A 19,311-nucleotide genomic window follows, 5' to 3' on the forward strand; every position below is an offset into this window, starting at 1 on the left:
GAAGGGAAAACCCCATGCCTCCTTTATAATTTCACTGAATTTCACTGAATTTTTAGAGTTGGAAGGGACCATAAAGATCATCTAGTCCAACTCCCCTGCTGAAGCAGGATTGCCCAGAGCACGTCAGAGCATGTTACTCAGGACTGCATCCAGGCGGGTCTTGAAAATCTCCAGAGACGAGGACTCCACAACCTCCTTGGGCAGCCTGTTCCAGGGCTCTGTCACCCTCACTGTGAAGAAGTTTTTTCTCATATTTGAGAATATGTTCTCCTATGTTCCAACTTGTGCCCATTGCCCCTCGTCCTCTCACTGGCAACCACTGAAAAGAGTCTGGCTCCCTCCTCCTTCAACCCACCCTTTAGATACTTATAAGCATTGATAAGGTCTCCCCTCAGCCTTCTCTTCTCCAGGCTAAAGAGTCCCAGCTCTCTCAGCCTTTCTTCGTAAGGGAGATGCTCCAATCTTTGAATCATCCTCGTTGCCCTTCGCTGGACTCTTTCCAGTAGTTTACTGTCCCTCTTGAATTGGGGAGCCCAGAACTGGATGCAGTATTCCAGTTGTGGCCTCACCAGTGCAGAGTAGAGGGGGAATGCCAATAATGCCAAGGTCTTGGCTAACAGCCTCTTTCCTCCCCTTTGAAGAGGGAACTGGAGGGTAACTCCCTGTTGAGGCAGTGCTCAGCGTCTTGCAGAAGTAACACTCAGCAGACATGGGCACTGGAGGCTGAGCGATGTGTCTGGAAGGCATGGGGGCATGTCTACCCTCCACCCGGTTGGTCTTTTTCTTCCCTCCTCACAAAGATAACAGCTGTTGGGGAGAGTCTGTCCAGAGGCCAGAAGGTAGTTCAAGATGTTTCTTCCCATGTCCCAGTTTTCCATACAACCCTTGCCCATCCCCTGTCTGTGAGAGGATCATTCTCCAAGTGCAACATCATCATCTTTACTTAGGATGGTGATATTGTACCAGCATCCTTAAGTGGTCTGATGGTGAGGTCTGAGGGAGGGCTCAGGTATATCTGTAGTGGGTTGCAAGCAACAAAAGGGTATGACGGGCAGCACCACTCTCCCCAGGGCTCAGTATGCCCTGTACAGGACAAATGGCTGAATATCCCAAGCAGGCCTGTGGGGTGGTGGAGGCAGACACCCCACTGTGCTAGAGAGGGAAGGGGAGGAAAATCCCAGTCTTTCCCCCCTAGCTGTGCAAGTCAGGGTCAGAGGAGCACAAGCACTGTGATTTCTTACCAGGCTTCCCCAGACACATCCCAGGACCTCCAAAAGAAATTTACATCTCTGATTTAATTCAGCTGAGTTAAATGAATATGATTAAAAATTCTTGCTAAATGTCAGGCTGATTTGTAGGAACTGAGATTAGCTGGCCACGTGGCAACTTAGTGGGAAATCAACAGCTGATTACTTACATTTGAGTGTCAGTCATTTTATAGCATATCCTTATGAGGACAGGAAGGAGAGAAACCATCCTCACCCACACAGAACAGTAGTAGTTTAACTTGCTAAAAAAGCGCGTTTCTAGCGCCGGGTAAGGTGATCAGTGCCAGATGAACTTTATAGTGCAAGCTCTGTGTCCACTGGGAATGTATCAAAATAAACATGTGCAACCTTTCTTCTGGAGAGTCCCTGGAGTGAGCTGGCGCTCTGCCTGAATTACTTCTTTCCCAAGCAACTATTCATCGTATGAATGAATGTCGGGGGGATGTTTGTGCTATACTTCTCCATCTGATAAGTAAGCCAGGGGTACACCGTTAACACTTTCAGCCAGTCTTATGTTTCCAAAGTGACACTCTTCCCACTTGTGGGTGTGCATCTTTCTGTGTGTCTGTCTGAGTACTGCCCCGATGGTAGTACATGAGCTTTTTTTCTCCTTATTCCAGGTGGTTCCCATCATTTTGAGTGATGGCGTCTTCACTCCTTGTCGATAATGATGATATTAATGAAGCTCCAAATGTAACTGTCACTGCCAAATACTCCATCGGCAGGAGTGACATCGTGTGATGTTGTTACCTATAGGTTTCCAAATTCTCTTTGTTATGTGAAAGGATTGTTCAAATTTTGAGAAATCCTTGTGCCACTTTTCGATGTCACCTCTTTGCAGGGGAACTGTGGCACAGAGCCAGAATTGCCTCCTAAACCAGGCATTGACAGGGATGAGAGAGTAGATTTCCAGTTTGCTATCTGGGACCCTTCCAGCTCAGGGACTAGGAGGATAACATAAAGCAAGCAGGTTGCACTAAGCACATACCTAAGCTCCATGCTATGGGTTCCTCCTCCAGGTGTAAGCCAGCATCTGGTGTGGCTCAGGAGAGGGATGACAGTACAGGTTTGCAGCAGTTGTATACTCTGCTGTATCTATTTTATTGAGAACGGTTTTAATTTCATATGGTGCATATGTACTGGCAAACACTGTTAGTAATGCTTACGATGCTCTGGAGATTTTGCCGTGTGCGCAAACAGAAGCAAAATGACAATTAGATATTGTCTAACACTAGCAACAGCACAGCAGGTCCAGAATTTCATGTCAGTCAGTGAGAAACCTTGTTTACTGGAAGCTGGCCATGAATTGCTTTACAGATCTAGCCAAATTCTTGGCAAAACAGACCAGTTAGACCTGTTGCTCTCTTGTCAGTGTACAGGCTTCCTGGCACTGTAATTCCTTGATGGTTTATAGGTACAGCTGTAGGAAGCCCCTTTCCATTAGGTACATTGTGCGTCTCCAAAACAGCCAGGGCTGAGCAGCACTGTTGCTGACTGCTCCATCCATCCCCATCCTTCCTCAGAGCCACCCAGAGCTCTCGTCCCCATATTCCTGCTTCCTACAGGGAATCTGTTACAACCAGAGGAGGCTTTGGTGCAGCAAAGGAAGACCTTCAGGGATTTAGAGAAAGCAACTTCTTCTGCTGACACTGCCCCATTTTGCTTGTCATATCCTAGATTCAACAAGGATGCACGCAACAGTGCACTTTGAGCACAAGGCTAGCAAAGAAAGACAACAAAATCCTAAATGCTAACCCTTGCCATATTACTGATGCCTTCTTTATTCTTGAATAATGTAGGTGAACATTTTGGTTGCAACAAAACCCACTGAATTTTGTCCCTACATTTTAGCCTGTATTATTTGAAAACACAGTGGTTGGGCTAGCAGTCTGATTCTGGCACTGGGCAAATAACCACCTAAAATATTTGTAAATATTGGTAAATAAAATGTAACTGGGTCTATAAATTTTCCTAGTTTAAAATACGGCTGACTTGGCTGCTTCGCAAGGCCAAATAAATATCCTAAAAAACATCTAAAAACTACATGGTGTTATTTGTCATTTTGTTCTGTATAATAGAATTCAGCAACTTAAATTTGCCAGTTACGACTAAAAAAGCCAGTCAGCCTTTATATTTCCTTTTTATGCTCCTCTATCAAAAAGCTGAATGCCATGAAGTACTAGCTTTACCCTCCAGTCAGTGATCTGTGGCTTTAATTCCTCATTAGTCTCATATTGCATAAAAAATTACAGAGTAGTTTCATGTTCTTATCTAACTGTTGAGTAATGAGCAGGTGGAATATTGCTGTAAGAGAACTAGTAGCAGGAGGAGTGAGTTTATCCACTGTTCTTACTATCAGTAAGTTTTCACTCCTGTTATTTCATAAAATGCTCTTTAAACAGACAAACCTATGTGTGACTCATACGTGGAAAATACCATGGGCTTAAATAATGCCTAGCAACTAACTTCTCTCCTCGCCCCCCCCGCCCCTTCAACTTTCTTCATGACTTACATGTCTCATTATAAATGAGAAACATTGATTTTTGAAAATGAGTGTTATCATTGCCTGTCATTACACCGCCGCTTTGAAAATGACGCTTTGACAATATCCAGAGTTTGTAGCAGCATTGTGCTGCCGGTTCGGGAAATATTTGCGTGGGATGCAGCAGCACGTGGTTTGTGTGCTCTGACATGGGCCCGAGGTGCTGTGAGAGGCTGCAGCAGCACAGGGCATCCTCCTCAGGCTGAAGCGGTTACGGCTCAAGCATCACTTTCTCATAAGGCCACGGAGCAAAGGAGGGTGGGCAGTAAGCTGGTGACAAGTCTTTCTGAGGATCTCAGCCTTCAGCTGGGCTGCTTTTGTATTCTTCCCTTCACCTTGCCTACGTGAATGTACTTAATTTACCCAATTTACCCCCTTTTACATTGTGGCTTTATCAACACATCTTGCGCTCAGAGTACTTTCTCCTCACAGCTCAAACTGCTGGAGCGATTGGACTATAAACCTGATGGCAGGTCACAACATTTTGATGGAGATTAGCAAAAAGAGTGATGGGGATGGTGCGGTCCCCACGCTCGGTGTCGGCACCACCAGACAGGCACTCTATCTGAGCTACGGGAGAGTTTTTCCACAGTGTGGCTTAGGCAGCGGGATTTATGAGGACACTTTGAATTTGGGGTGTAATTCAGTATAGTTACAACTGTCTCTTTGGGCTTCAGGTCAGGGCCCACAGGGATGGATGAACAGATGCCCAGTAGGATGCTCCACCTGAGGAGTCAGAGGCATCAGTGATGCTGGCTCTTGCACCAGGGATGGTTTTGGGGGGAATGTGGGGGTGCTGAAAACACCTTTTCAACTTAGGCAGACCCCAGGGTTCGTCCAGTTTGCAAAAAGTAACCTCCACACCAAAAAATAACCCAAGAAGTAGCTGGTTTTGTACTGTGCTGGTGAACCATGTTGTTCCTGGGAGCCTTGATCCCTGGCTGGAGCCCCTAAAGCTAGCGTACCGCTCAGGAATAACATTATCCACAATGGATGTTTCCTAAAATCAAGGACTGCGGCGTAAAGCACTGCTGACACATTTATCTGACCTGGATATCATCACTGTTATTAAAATGAAATAGAGCGACTCTGAGATTAACCTGCAAGTAGAGCTAACAAAATGACAATTCATAATGATTCTCACATTCCTTCAACAGAAAAAACTGCTTAGACAATCTAATGGATGAAGATGAGAAAGACAGGGCAAAGAGGTGAGCACTTTTTTCTTTTATAACTCTCTGTTTAACTTGTGATGAGCTTGATAGTGTTTGTTGCTGCAGAAGCTGTTTTATCCATAATCAATTAATCAAAGAGAGAGAGAGAGGGAGTAAAATACAGCCAAGCACAACTTGAAAAACTGCCATTACACAGATTCCTATTCTTGGCTACCCTGTAAGAAGAAAATAACATAGCAATGTTTCCTGTGGAAAATGTCAAAAAAGCTAAGGCATTGATCATTTTCCTCACATTACTGCAGAACACAAGAACCAAAGAACCAACAATGTACTCCTGCTGCTATAATACATCATCCGAGTGTCCCTAGTGTATAAAAATGTGGAGTTTTTTACAAAAAAAAACATTTTGCAAAAGAAAAAGTACTTAAAAAGTGGGGAGTTTTCCCATTATGACCTAAATGACCTATTATGATGGTCATTTACTCAGCAATGTCTATCTCACGATAATGAAAACACCCAGAAGTTATGCTCAGAGCAGAGAAAGACCACAAAAAAGTGCTGCGTCAGCCCTAAACTGGCACAAACCTTTATTCACACACATTCTGCACTCCATCATCAAGTCCCGGTTGGCGGGAAATTGTTGTGAACGTTTTGTGGGGAGGGAAGGGTGCATTTCAAGGCAGAAGAGCTGCGGCAATAAAACTCTTAATAACTGTCAGCTCTGACTGGCATCTGCAGAAACGCTGTTTGGAAGCATTTGAGGGGCTTTTTTTCTGGATGCATTATCAATCCACAGTTTAATTGCTATAGAGGGAGCCATGGGTTGCCCGCATTTTTCCCCTTGGTTCCCTCTAATGAGAGTATTTCCAGTCCAGGCACAACTAGTTGATCCAGTTTCATCTCTTTTGATTCCTTCTCTGCTTCTTTCCTCCCCGCAGCTTTTTCTCACCAATATAGGTCAGCACAGGCTGCAACCGAGCTCAACCGTTCCCCTTTGCTCCCTCCTCTTCACGCGTGCATGCTCAGGCAGCAGAAGGCTTTCCTTTGCTATTGGGAGGAAAGCACTGAGCTAACTGCCTCCCCTTGCTGCTGCAAGGGGTGACCCGCTCAGGCCAGGGCATATGCCGGCCCCCCGAGCCCCACTGCTGCCCCTCTTCTGCTGGGGCTTCACGAGCAGGAGAGAGACAATATGGGGTACATCTCTGTGTGCGGCTCTACCCAACCATCAACCAGGCGCAGGCACCTGGGGCCAGGGGAGGAGGTGGATTCAGGGAAGGGATGCCTCCTGCCACCAAACTGCATTGCAAAGAGATCATAGAATCATAGAATGACAGAATACAAGGCTGGAAGGGACCTCGAGGATCATCTGATCCAAACTTTCTTGGCAGAAGTATGGTCTAGACAAGACGGCCCAAACCCCTGTCCAGCTGAATCTTAAAAGAGCCCAATGTTGGGGAATCCACCACTTCCCTGGGGAGATTATTCCAATGGCTGGTTGTTCTCATTGTGAACAATTTTTTCTCCTGTGTACAATTGGAATTTCCCCAGAAGTAACTTGTGCCCATTACCCCTCGTCTTTTCCAAGTGACTTCTTGTAAAAAGGGAGCCTCCATCTGCTGTGTAGCCACCCTTTAAATACTGGAACACGGTGATAAAGTCTCCCCTAAGCCTTCGTTTCTCAAGGATGAACAAACCTGAAAAAAGTTCTCTCAGCCTTTCCTCATATGACAGGCTTCCCAGTCTTTTGATCATCTTTGTGGCCCTTCTCTGGACCCCCTCCAGCCTGTCCACATCTTTTTTGTGTAGCGGGGACCAAAACTGAACACAGCATTCCAGGTGTGGCCTGACAAGCGCTGAGTAGAGCGGGATAATGACTTCTTTATCTCTGCTGGTGATGCCCTTGTTGATGCAACCCCAGCATCCTGCTGGCTTGCTTTACTGCAGGAGTACACTGTTCACTCACATTGAGCTTGCTGTCCACCAAGACCCCCAGGTCCCTTTCCACAGAGCTGCTCCCCAGCCGGGTAGATCCCAGCCTGTGCTGCACTCCTGGATTATGTTTTCCCAGGTGCAAGTCCTTACACTTGTCCTTATTTGACCTGGCTCTTGGGAGAGGGTGTAGCACAGTGTGAGGTGTCACGCTTCCCCGGAGCCCCAGGATCAGGGAAGGAGGGAGCAGGGGGAGGGAATCCACCTTGCATCGCTGCTTCCCACCCTTACAGCCTGATTATCTTCAAGATATTTGTGTGCTAATTGTTAAAAGAAAAAAATGCATTAAATGAATCCATCTAAGACAAAAATAGGATAACACGTATCCTTGCTATCAGCGATTGTCATCACCATCTGGTATGGTTTTCATGCCGTTTGTTCCTGAAGGGAATTTTTGTCATACCCTGGGGCAGGCCTCTGTCAAGGTGGATAAAAAAAATGATAACTTTGAAAAAGAAAAAAGGAAATTTCTTCTTTAAATTGTATTTTAAGTACATTTTGATTTTTAGAAATAGCTAAATTTGAAATTAAGTTTGAAATCATGAGAGGCTTCATAAAGGTCTAAAGTTACTACAGTATACTAAACCCATTCAGATTCATTTAAAAGCTATGTTTTTTCTTCCAAAGCTTTAAAGAGAGTCAAACTTGGGAGAAGCCATTGGCTGAACATTTTGCTGTTGTGTGTTGAAAACTGAGGACTTTCATCTGTCCCATGTCGCAGGGGAAACGCTTTCTTTTTTTTTCTTCTATTCAGTATAAGGACTGGGTCCCTCAGTGCTGAGAAACACAAGAGGGTGTAAAAAAGCCAAGAAAATTGTTCTCTTCTTTCATTTTCTGAGTAAAAAGTAGGTGTGACTGGAACTTTCTGGATCTAACTCCTTGGGGATAGACTTAAGCCAGGAGCTGGGTTTCTCATGTTAGAGACACAGGTGCACACCATTTACTATCTGCCGCAATTTATTAGGCACATACAGCTTGTCTTATACAGACATGAGAAAAGGATCCATCCTCCCCCAAGGAGAGGCACCTGCACTCCCACCCCTGGGCACATGTTTAGTATTTGCCCAAGATGCACAGCTCTTCCGTCATGACAGTGGTTATTTTAAGCCCCGTTCTACATCCTCTGGCCCCCTAAGGGCACTACCTTGCTCCAAAGACCCAAGGACTAAAATGTGGACATGATGGCACCGTACATGGGAGCACTGAAGAGCTCTTCAAGATCTTCTGGAGATCAGAAACCATCATTTTATTTTCAATTCTTTAATGCTAGACAAGGCTTATTTTGTTTCATAAATGTATTAATTTTAAACAAAAAGTGTGCTTTGTGCACTGTTTTCTCTGCTTTTCTTTCAGTTTGCTTTAACAGTAAATTATTTTAAAATAATTTTTTTGGCAATTCACTTGAATACCAAATTCCAACCAAAACCAGATTGAAGTGAACCATCAGAAAGTGCTTAGTAAATGAGGACTGCCACTTGCCATTTTCTACTCCAATAAAAAGTAAATTTAAGAATCTGAATGAAGGTGTGTGATATGGTTACTTGCTTTGGTGCATATATAATGTGTCCCACTGGACAGCAAAAAGAAATATGAAATTTATTGTAAAGTCACATTTCATTGTAATTCAGCAAGATGTAATGGCTAACAAGTCAGCAAGTATCAGTCTCTCTTTAAGACAACAAGCAGCAAATATATTAGAATATAAAAATGGCTATTTAGAACACATTTTAAATGGGTGCTTTTGATCATTCTGAATTCAAGCTGTCCTGTGTTGCCTTTAGCTGTATTCACTAAAAATCCAGATCTTATTCGTACTGTGTCTCCTTCTTCCCCTTGGATATGCCATATTTTTTTGGAGTAGCAAAGAGGGAAGAGAACTGGGACAAATAGTATGGAATTAAGACAGAGACTGTTTTGGCTTACTGTAAATGATATGCCTTAGCAGTGAAGTAAGCAAAGCTAGGGAATAATCTTCCAAGGGAAGTGATGAAAATTGCGTTATTTAAATCATTATAACTGGACTGAACAAAGTACATACAACTGTGCGGGGACAATTTAGATGACCTAATTGGGGGGTGGGGGGGATGTCTCATTTTTTTCCTTTTTAAGATTTTACTGTGATCATCGATTCAGATCTTGGTAGAGTTATTTCCACTAGAGGAGTTTTTCTATTTCCTTTGTGAATAAAATGTCAAGTGTTAAAAATAGTTACTTTATATTTCTGTCAAGGCATCCTTATTTTTTTGGAAAAAGCAACACTTTCCCTATAGATTGTTGGTCGTTTATTTTATTTCCAGGGACATCAAGACCCTTTGAGCTTAAAATGAACTGAGAGTTGAATTATGAGGAAGCAAAATGCTGATGTTCTTAACGTCCCCTTGAACTGTACAGAAATAGGATAAGGCTGGAGCTTTTCACATCTCGTTCTGACAGCCTTTTGCACTGTAATAAGAACAGGCTGAAATCAGTCAGGCAGTATCCACCCAATCTCTTGTGTTCAAAGCTGTAAAATAATCAAGCGTTGGCTTCCATCCAGCGTATCTCCAAGTGTGTTCAGGGTTGAGAGCAAGACAAACAAAAATTACCCCGCTGTCAGTAGTAACATCCAGAAGCCTCTGCAGTGATTTCTCTGCTGAAAATGTTTATTGCCATCCTGGTCCTTGGGGGAGATGTAGATGCTGGGCTAAATTCTGCTCTGATTTTCACTAGTGTGCATCCAGAACTGCTTATAAGATAGGGTTAGCTGGGACTGAGAAACTCAGAGTGAGAACCAGCCTCTTGGCTTTTCTCTCCTGTCTACATGTAACCAGATTTTTAGATCTTTACGTAATTAACAAGGCAAATAGTCACTGCTTGAGGACCTTTCAGAAGAACAAACAAACCTTCTGGGTTATATTTATTTCTATTTTCACATAGCTACAGAAGTCTGGGTGATACCCTTTGGGTAGAATAATTGTCGTATTCACGAGAACAATTCAGAAAACACTTGTTCGTGTATAGGTTGACATATAATTGAAAAAAAATAAAGTGCACACGCTGAAAATATTATCAAGAGCCTTAATGACAGCATTATGGTGGTGGCAAAATACCCCAGATGAAAACAGGTCCTTTCTTCCTATAAGCTCTTCAAACACAACAGCAGAAGCAGGCTCTCTCTGAAGGAGCCTGCAAACTAAACAGACAAGACTGGTGAACAAAGCTGCAGAGCCCCCCTTTTACACCTAAAGAGTTGGACCACCATGACCTTAAGTGATTTGCCCAGTGGCACACATAGATAAGGGGCAAACAGGGAACCCCTGCTAGCACTTCTGGGCCCCCAGGTCCGGGAACAGATCCCAGCCTCAGACCCCAGTCCGTGCTGGGATGAGACGTGATGATGCTCTCCCTCTTTCTTGCCCTCATCACCTTGGGGAGGAGACTTGAACTAGGTGGCATATGAACTAGATGGGAGCTGCAGCAACCTCTACTCAGGTCCCTGATCTTAATGACTGGAAAAGAGCAGCCCGATTCCTCTTCTGTAAGCCAGCTTGGAGGTAGCCAGAGGATCTGTGACCCCTATGAGATGGCAGGTTCCTCTAGAGGTTGAACTGCAGGATCGGCGTCCCTCTCTCCTGTTAAGACTGCACAGATGGGTATGACGCATAGTTTTACCAGTCCCCACTCTTGTCCTTTATGGATGATTTTACTGTTGTCACAGTATTCCTATTTCTTCTTGCTCTGAGTGCCTCCTCAGAGGCTGTGTAAACTCGCAAGACCCTGCGCATGTCTTGGAGGTGGACAGAGCTCCTTCACCTACAGGCTTAATGCTGACCTGAGAGGCTTGATTGGAGTGTCTAGAGGCAGTACAGATGGGTGACCAAAACCTGCATCTCCTCACTGGACCCTAAAGGGGGCCCAAAGACAAGAGCAGGAAGTAGGAACAGTTGCTTCCTACTTGTCTCTGCAGCTTTTGCTGGAGGCCAGTGTCAATCTTCACATACTGAGGCACACAGTAGGCTTATTTCTAGGTGTATACATTGCAAAGAGCAGGTACGTGATGATTTTTCCTCTTGGCCTGCTCATCTTTGGTTTGTTTTTTTTTTTTTTTAACCTGTCTACAGGGCTTCGCGTAACAAGTCTGAGAAGAAGAGGCGTGATCAGTTCAATGTTCTCATCAAAGAGCTCAGCTCCATGCTTCCAGGCAACACCCGCAAAATGGACAAAACTACTGTGCTGGAAAAAGTCATTGGGTTTCTGCAGAAACACAATGGTAAGATTTACTGCAGATCTTCATGCACTTGCCAGACGGTTGCTACAATATCCTGTTTCCTTCAGTGATTATCAGAATGGCTCAAGGGGCCTAAAAGTGCCAACATAAGGTGTTTTTTTTTTCTATCTCATCAAAAAAGATCATTTGCAGGCAATGTGCTGCCCAAATCCATCTCCTTGGCTGCTCTTTAGTTGAGGATGACTCTCAGCCTGCTAGAGAAGGGGGCAAACATCAGGAACCGAGGAAAGGTGGACAGCAGTGCCCTGCAGCACATGTCATTAAGAGATATGCTTTGAACAAGAGAGATTTGGGGCCCGAGGGAAGATTCCCTTCCTCGAAATTTGCGGTATTCTGAGCAGAAGAGCAAAGCATTCACCCCAGCTTTTCTGCAGCAAAATGCAGGAAAGCAATCTGTTCAGCTCCTCAGCGGACTGTGTAGGACTCAATTTTCTACAGTGAGCAGAAAACTCAGACCAGAAAAGACCCCAATTTTTTAAGTCGCTTTCAGCAAATTGCATCCACAGATAGCTGATGTGCTTCACCCAGTTTTCACAAGCAGAAGCTACGTCAGATTTGCATAGTGTGCAGCTGCAATAGCAAAGTTCAGCCTCAGAAAGCCAGGAGTTTAGTTTTTAAAATGCACACAGCAGTGACAGTTAAGTCCCTTAGACATATGCCCTCACAGAGGTCAGAGAAGGTTTCTGACCCTGCTGATCTAGTCTGGTTGGTCTAGTTTCCAGTCGGTGAGAAGAACATGCACTGTGGGCTCCCTGACACGTGGACATCCGCCACCAGCAGACAATTGAAATGCTTCTCCCTTATAAATCAGGGCACTGGTTTAAAATGGGGCTCTCTTCCTCTGCTGCTGTGAGGAAGAGGTTTCAGCAGGTGATGGTGGGGAACGTCCCTGGTCCCACAAAGCAGAAAGGGCTCTTGTAAGCTGATGCATCGCATCACCAGGCTCACCTTCTCTCATCCAGCACCTCCTGCCCTCATTCCCTGGAGAGCCCTGGGTGAAACGGAAAAAAACATGAAAACTCCTGTATCATGATTCTCAACATAACAGAGTCACAAATGTCAAACTTATTGAGGAAATAATTATAGTTGTTCTGTTGTTAGAGCCTAGTTTCTCCTTAAATGAATTTCTGCCACAGACAAGGTGATTTCATACAGGAGGGCACGACTAGGACATCTCAAAGTTTAATAATTGCATATACCTATTAAAAAATGAGAGTAATAACATATCTTTTTTTTTTTTAGCTGCCCAAGGCAGAGTAAAGGAGGATGTGAATATGCTCAATTATAAAGCTGAGCAAAGAACAATCACACGAGATTTGATAAGTGTAAAGACATGTAGCTGATAGCCCAAATAATTTACTCCAAAAGGCACTTCATTTCTGGAAGAACAACTAGGTAAAAGAAAGCTACCAGTCGCAAATCCTTCCACAGCAATTGGGTCAAACTGTGACTGGGTTTTGTACACTTGCTAAAAAAAGCAAATGGTATCTATTTTTAAACTAGATTAGTAGTCACACAATATAATACAAAGCATCAGCGTTTAAAAATGTTTATTATTTTCAGCATACTTTGGATCTGGTTTATTCAATCGTATTTCTCTTTCATTTAGTAGGCTAAACCAGATTTTAGTTATAACAGAGGAGGAGGTCAATTTTCAGATTTTTTGCTTCATAAGCAGCCTCCTTCTTTATAATCCAGAGAATCTCCCAAAGCTCAAGTAATTCTTCTAGCAGTCGCTCTTTCATGTATATCAGCTTTTCCAAGCTCTGGATCTGCTGAAAGTAGCCCATATTCTGAGAGTATATAATAAAAATCTGGTTGGGGCTGATCTCTCTTTTTCCTCACTCTGTTTTTGATTTCTCTGTATGAGACCATGAGGGCTGTGGAGAGCCACCGTGCTACCAGTGACAGCCCCCAGCAGTGCAGAAAGCGAATCCAATGAGCTGGTAGAAGCAGAAGGCTGCATCATCACTAATAAAGCCTGAATGAATGAAGGCTTTGATTTCTTATAGGTGACAATACACACAGGCACCGGTATAAATTTACCATCTTTAATATCATTTAGCCATTTGCATTTCTGCGGCCAGTTTGCCTATGTGCTCCGAATAGGGACTGTTGGGTATTACATGCTCTGGAAGTGTTAATCAATAGGATTAATTAGCAGGCGGTGCTGAAAGGAGAAGACAGGCTGCGCTCAGCATCCCCTCGCTATAGTGTTGAATGAGGGAGCACTCTTAGACAAGCAGAGTGAGCAGTGAACAAAAACCCGCACAAAGTCTCTCTAAATTCTAAGACCTGTCCCCTACAACACTGTCTGACAAGGTTATTAATGCATTATTTGGGTAGACCTGACACGGGTGGCTGTTTTTGAATGAAACGGCTCATCACAATGCATCCAGTAGCCCCAGTATCGGTGCAAAGCCATGACTTGTTACCCCGATGCACCCGCACCCCTGCATGGAAAGCGCTGGGGGACCGAGCATCCTCAGGCTGCTGCTGGGCCAGGCCTGGGCAACAGCAGTGTGAAGATGCCCCCATGGTGTCTTACACAGCAGGGTTGTCCTCACAGGCTGACAGGGCAAGAAACCCTTCTCTCCAGGCAGGGGTTGGGATGAGATGGCAGTGCTCCAGTGCAAGGCTGGTGCAAAGGCTCATTTTGGTGAACAGAGCAATAACTCTGCTGTTTGGGGTCACGGCACTTTGAGGCTCCTCTGAAGGAATTTTCTTGCTGCTCCCTATTGGGCACAGAAGATGTAGGCTGAACCCTAGCTCTCCGGCATCCTAATTTTGAAGCTTTAAATTGTAAATTTGAGAAATCAATTTGAGAAGCGCTAATCCTTGCCTTGATTTTAATTTCACGCAAAGTGGCTTTATCTTTTGATCAATAGGTAAGTAATGCTGATTGAGGCCAATGGCTGTGTGAATGCAGGCTCCCACTGAAGTCAACTCAAGCTGAGCTGAGTGAAAAATGAGGAAAACATTGCAAGATCAGGCCCAGTTTAGACAGTCATTATAGCCTCTGTATGCAAAACCCATGCTTGGAAACTGCAATTTTTGAATATACAGGTGATTTCTGTCTTTTCAAGCATATCTATATAGGCTTGCAAGATACAAGTTTTTTTGAATGTAAAAAAAAAATGAAATGTTTTATTTGTCTAGAAGTCTCGGCACAGACAGAGATTTCTGAAATTCAGCAGGACTGGAAGCCTTCATTTCTCAGCAACGAAGAATTCACCCAGCTGATGTTGGAGGTGAACAAGCTTATATACCTTTCCTAATTTTGTCTAGCAGCTGTGGAAATGCCCATGCATTTAGAATAAAATGCCATCTGCGGTTCCAAAAGAGGAGGTTTCAGGTGCTGCTGTGTTTGAGCGTCAAGCAGATCTGTCACAGGGACAAGGGATTAGAGTCCCCACCTGTTGCTTCTCACTCCCGACAGTGCTGTTGTGCTGCGCTGCCGCAGCCTGCAAAGCTGCACGGGGGCTCCCAAGAAATGCAGTCCAGGGGAGAGATTCAAATCGCAGGCTGCATTTTATTTTTAAAAACAGAGGTGAGGGAAAGGGCACGTGGCATTTTTTTTCCTGTTCTTGGAAGGCGTTATTATTACTTAATATCTATGCAAGATTAGCACCTGAAAAGCAAGTGTCGCATCCCTCCGGTGCTAGGTGCTGTACAAGCAGATAAAGCCTGACAGCTACTCTTGGTTTGATGCAGTTAATACTGCCACTCTAATGATTTTCAAGGCCCTTATCGAACACTTTTTATTCTAACAGGAGCAGGGTTATTTTGCAGCGATAGTTTTTAAATTACCTTTAAATTATACCATAGGTGCTTTTAATGCTAGGAGGGATTTGAAGGGAGGTGACTCAATGGCATTTATGTAGGTTCAAGATGAAATGCAAATGAGCTGCTAAAATGTATTTTTCTCTCTCAGTAACAGCTAGAACCTTCTTTAGCAAGGATCCTCTCCCATACTAAACACGTGGAGGTTGCATTGCCCCGCAGTGTCCTTTGAGAACAAGCTTTTCCTCCTCCCACAGATGGGGCATGATCCGGGCTCTGGCTGTGGTTAGGGAGGGATGCCAGGGGAGCAGCCTGACCCACCAAGGGGTGGCATGAAGCTGTGGCATGTTGGTGGCCCACAGGGGCTGGTGGTCCCTCGGCATTTGCTGTTCACTGTGATGAGACTCCCCCGGTTTGGTGTGAAGAGAGGCTTTGCTCATATTGCACCATCAACCTCCAATTCCCAACTCAGGGCACGGGAACTTAACGTACATAACTCCTGCAGTCTGCACTGAAATATTTCCCTTGGATAGCAGTAAATTGGCAGTTGTCTTGACTAGCTGGGCCTTTGTTGATTCTGCTTGTGCACCACACAATTTTAGATTAAAACAATTGCTTTCAGTTTCCCAGCTTATAAATCACCTTCTTGCTACTGTGATTTTCCATGCCCTTCAAGATAACATTGGGTACTGGCATGTCCTGTTGAGCCAGCTGTTCATCATTCTCTTCTTTTTAGCCTTTCTACTAATCTTATTTTATTAACATTTGGACAAGACTGCTTGAATTTTCTCCCGCCCTGTTATTAAAAGATGGGAAGGGTTTTTTCCAAGCACTAATTCAAAAGAATTCAAAATAATAGACTGCGGTAATACATCAGCTTTCCTGAAAATGGCCTTTTTTTACCCCATTGAAAAGGCTGCCATCAAATTACATAGGAGTGGGTATTAGGCTATGTTTGTCCATCTAGGACTTTGCAGTAGTAAAATCTTTGAAGATTTCCATCTTACTGTTGGAAGGACCAGTTGCGAGTAAATAAAAATAGAATTATGTATGCATACATTAACTTGATTTTACCACAAAATTCTGATGTGAGTCACTTTGTATAATTTGCATTGGATATGAAATAAAGACTTGATTCAAAAAAAACCCAACAACCTTCACCATAGTAACATGCACAATCCAGCTGCCTTGTAAAACCACTGCTCTCTTCTATGGGTTAACAGCTATCCTGCTTTTTTAGAAAACAGCTTGAATGTACTGCACTAAAGAAAAACATATTCTCTGCGCTTAGATTAACAAAATCAAACTAACTATAGCAGCTGGAGGGTTTTCAGAGATGCTAAACACACGCTCTTCTACTGGGGTATAAGTTATTGACCTGCTTTTCAAAGGATTGTAGCACCAGCAGATTCCCATTGACTTAAATAGTTGTGGGTGCTCAGCGTTCTCTGGAAAAAGGAACATATGTTTGTGTCTTTATTCAAGGCTTTGTGCTTTCCTTTTTTTTTTTCTTTTTTTTTTTTTTTTGAGAAACAATTAGCATTTTCCAGTGTTCTCAGTATTCTTTCCCTTATTGAAGTCAGCCGGGGGGAAAGGATGTACTGCAGCTCACAGGATCAACTGCTGGTCTGGCTTGGAGGCACGCCTGGGTGTGCACTGAGATTTTGTAATGCCGTGGCATCCTGCTCAGGCTGTTTGCAGTACACCTGTCTCCTCACCAGGTCTTGCCTCCAGGGTAGAGTCAAACTCTGCTCTGATTCAGTGGTGCTTGCGGGGCCCATACCGCTCAAATACTGCAGGCAACACCGACTCCAGATCACTAATGAACTGACAGGGAGGACCCAGACCTGCTCCACTTGAACGCATTGGGAGCTTCACCAGTGTCTCCTCTACTACAACAGGAAAGTTTTAATATAGTCTCTGAGCACCTACAGTTGACTCTTAATTTTTGGAGGGGGTCAGAGTAGGTGAAATGTTGCTTTAGATCTGGAAGTCTACCTGGATTTAACTTTAACAAGATTTAGCTCAAAACTTTGCAGCCCAGACTAAAGAAGAAACTAATTTTGAAGGTGAAATTTCTCCTGTGCAGAGGATGGGGATAAGGCTGACATTCTCTGACAATTCCGTGATTCCGTGATTCCCCTTCAGTCCTAGGAGTGAAGGGGCATACCGCAAGGTGGGACTGAAGTGAGGAAGAAATTCTGCAGAAGAGTGACTTTCTTTTGGAATGAGTAATCTAATACTATGACCTTTAAAATAAATCACTCAATTAAAACTCTGGCTAAGGATTATTTGATCATTTGCATTGCTTTTACTTACATGAAAGCCCAGTAATATACAATGTTACATTAATACAAACTGAGATTTATGGGGTTTGCAGAGAAGTACCATTTTGAGATAGGACCGCATCCTTTCATCGTCCTTTGATATTTACACAGAGCTCAAATGTTCATTTTAATAACTTCCAAGGGATCCAGTCTTAGTCATTTTGCATTATTAAAATGTGTGATTAATTTAAAAACTGAGACATGAAATGTTCCTGTGAGCCCTTTGTTGCTTCAATAGTAGGTTTTACTAGACTACAAAGAGTGTTGTAAAAGTTAAATCAGACTGTGAAATCAGAGAATTACTGTTCTGCAACTTGAGATAACATTCCTACAACTCGATAACAATATGGTGCTGAAGTCAAACAGTTTTGATCAACACGCAATGAGATGCCCTGTTTACACCCCTCATTCCTATTAAAACACTCTCCACTTGTCCATTTTCCTTAGGCATTAGATGGCTTCATTATAGCAGTAACCACAGGTGGAAGCATCATCTACGTGTCCGACAGCATCACACCTCTTCTAGGGCATTTACCGGTGAGTAATTAATTCTGGCGTTGGCTTTTCTACTACACATGGTAGGATCAGGCCCTGCATTTTTAGAAGCAGATGTAAAAGGGTGGTGAGTGGGTGGTGTTTTCCTGAAAATGCGCTGAGGAGCTTTGTCCCTGAGTTATGCTGGGCGCTGCTGTTGATCAGCTCTCTTCTCTCTCCGTCTGATTCATACCCTTCAGGTTTTTGTTGCTATGAGGCGCTTCAGCTTGAATGGAAAAAGCTCTGCGGGAATACTCTGGCCAGGGGAGGGACAGGGTGACCTGCTTGATCTTTTTCATCTCTGATTTCTAAGCTAGCAGAGAATAGCACCAGAGCCACCAGCAGCCCAGCGAGGAGCTTGTTAAGGGCCTTATTCTGCTCCCAGGGAGGCAAAGGACAAAAACCCCCATTGAATTCAGAGGAGTGGGAGTTAGCTGGTGGCTGCAGCTGAGCTATCCCCATGGCTCAGTTGTGCTTTCCCAAGAGGAAAGCTCCCGGGAAGCGCTGGTGGAGCCGATGCTCAGTGCTCGGGTCCGGCACACAGGGCTTGTTTTATCTGCAGCTGCTGGGTCTCGCTGTGGGAAGCACTCCTGGGTGCGCTGGCTTGGGCTGGAGGAGCAGGGGAGAGGGACTGCTCCAAACCCTGTTGCTAAGGCTGCTCTAGGAGAAATAGCACAATAATTAAGGATTAATCCTTGCGCTCAATTTTAGTTCCTTGGTCTCAAATAAATGCATGCCCAGGAGAAAAAAAATAGCTGCCAAATAATTATTGTGCCACCCCCCCCGCCACGTTCTCAGGAAAATTACAATTCTTTTTCTCTCGTTTACTTTTCACCAAATGCATGTTATGTTTTCCACCCAGACAAATGTATTTCACACACACTACCTTACTGTAATATGAACAAAAATTATTTTCTTCTGAGACGAAAGGAACTTGATGAAAGGCGGCAGCTCCTGGTAAATGCAGGAATATTGCTATGCAACAACAAATTGAACTGAATCTATCTATATCAGTTTTCTTTAATCCTCAACAGTTGGTAAAACCAGTAGTTGCCTATTTTCTGATATTTGCCTTCACTTCAAAGGCAGAGAAAGCCCTGTCCTGCTTGCAATCTGCTGGGTCTTCATACACTTACTGATTTCCATGGAATTTCTTTGTCTTTCATGGTTTGGGGGCTTTATTGCTATCCCTTCCAAATACTGCTTCTTAGTGGAGATGGTATATCTGCTGTGGGAAAGTATTGCTTTTCAAGAAGATGCATTTCAGACCTTGTGCCTAAAACCTTAAGCCCTAGCTGAACATGGATGGATTCAGGTTCATAATTCCTGAGTTGGACCATCAGGGACTAAATTGGTTTTCCCTCTCAAAGTCATGCCTTGTGTGATAATCTTTGCCCAAAACCAGGACAAGAATGATCATTATATT

The 19,311-nt window shown here is 43.9% G+C and overlaps 1 protein-coding gene across 1 annotated transcript in view; it reads left to right on the forward strand.

Annotated features, from left to right (window-relative positions):
• NPAS2 (neuronal PAS domain protein 2) overlaps positions 1 to 19,311 on the forward strand; it is a 106,518-nt gene that overhangs the window by 46,870 nt on the left and 40,337 nt on the right. Inside the window, 4 exon segments of the mRNA XM_074168214.1 lie at positions 4,968 to 5,021; positions 11,075 to 11,223; positions 14,401 to 14,492; positions 17,799 to 17,888. Coding sequence (XP_074024315.1) covers positions 4,968 to 5,021; positions 11,075 to 11,223; positions 14,401 to 14,492; positions 17,799 to 17,888 — 385 coding nt within the window.

Source organism: Numenius arquata, chromosome 1, assembly GCF_964106895.1.
Source record: "Numenius arquata chromosome 1, bNumArq3.hap1.1, whole genome shotgun sequence".
Classification (NCBI taxonomy): Eukaryota; Metazoa; Chordata; class Aves; order Charadriiformes; family Scolopacidae; genus Numenius; species Numenius arquata.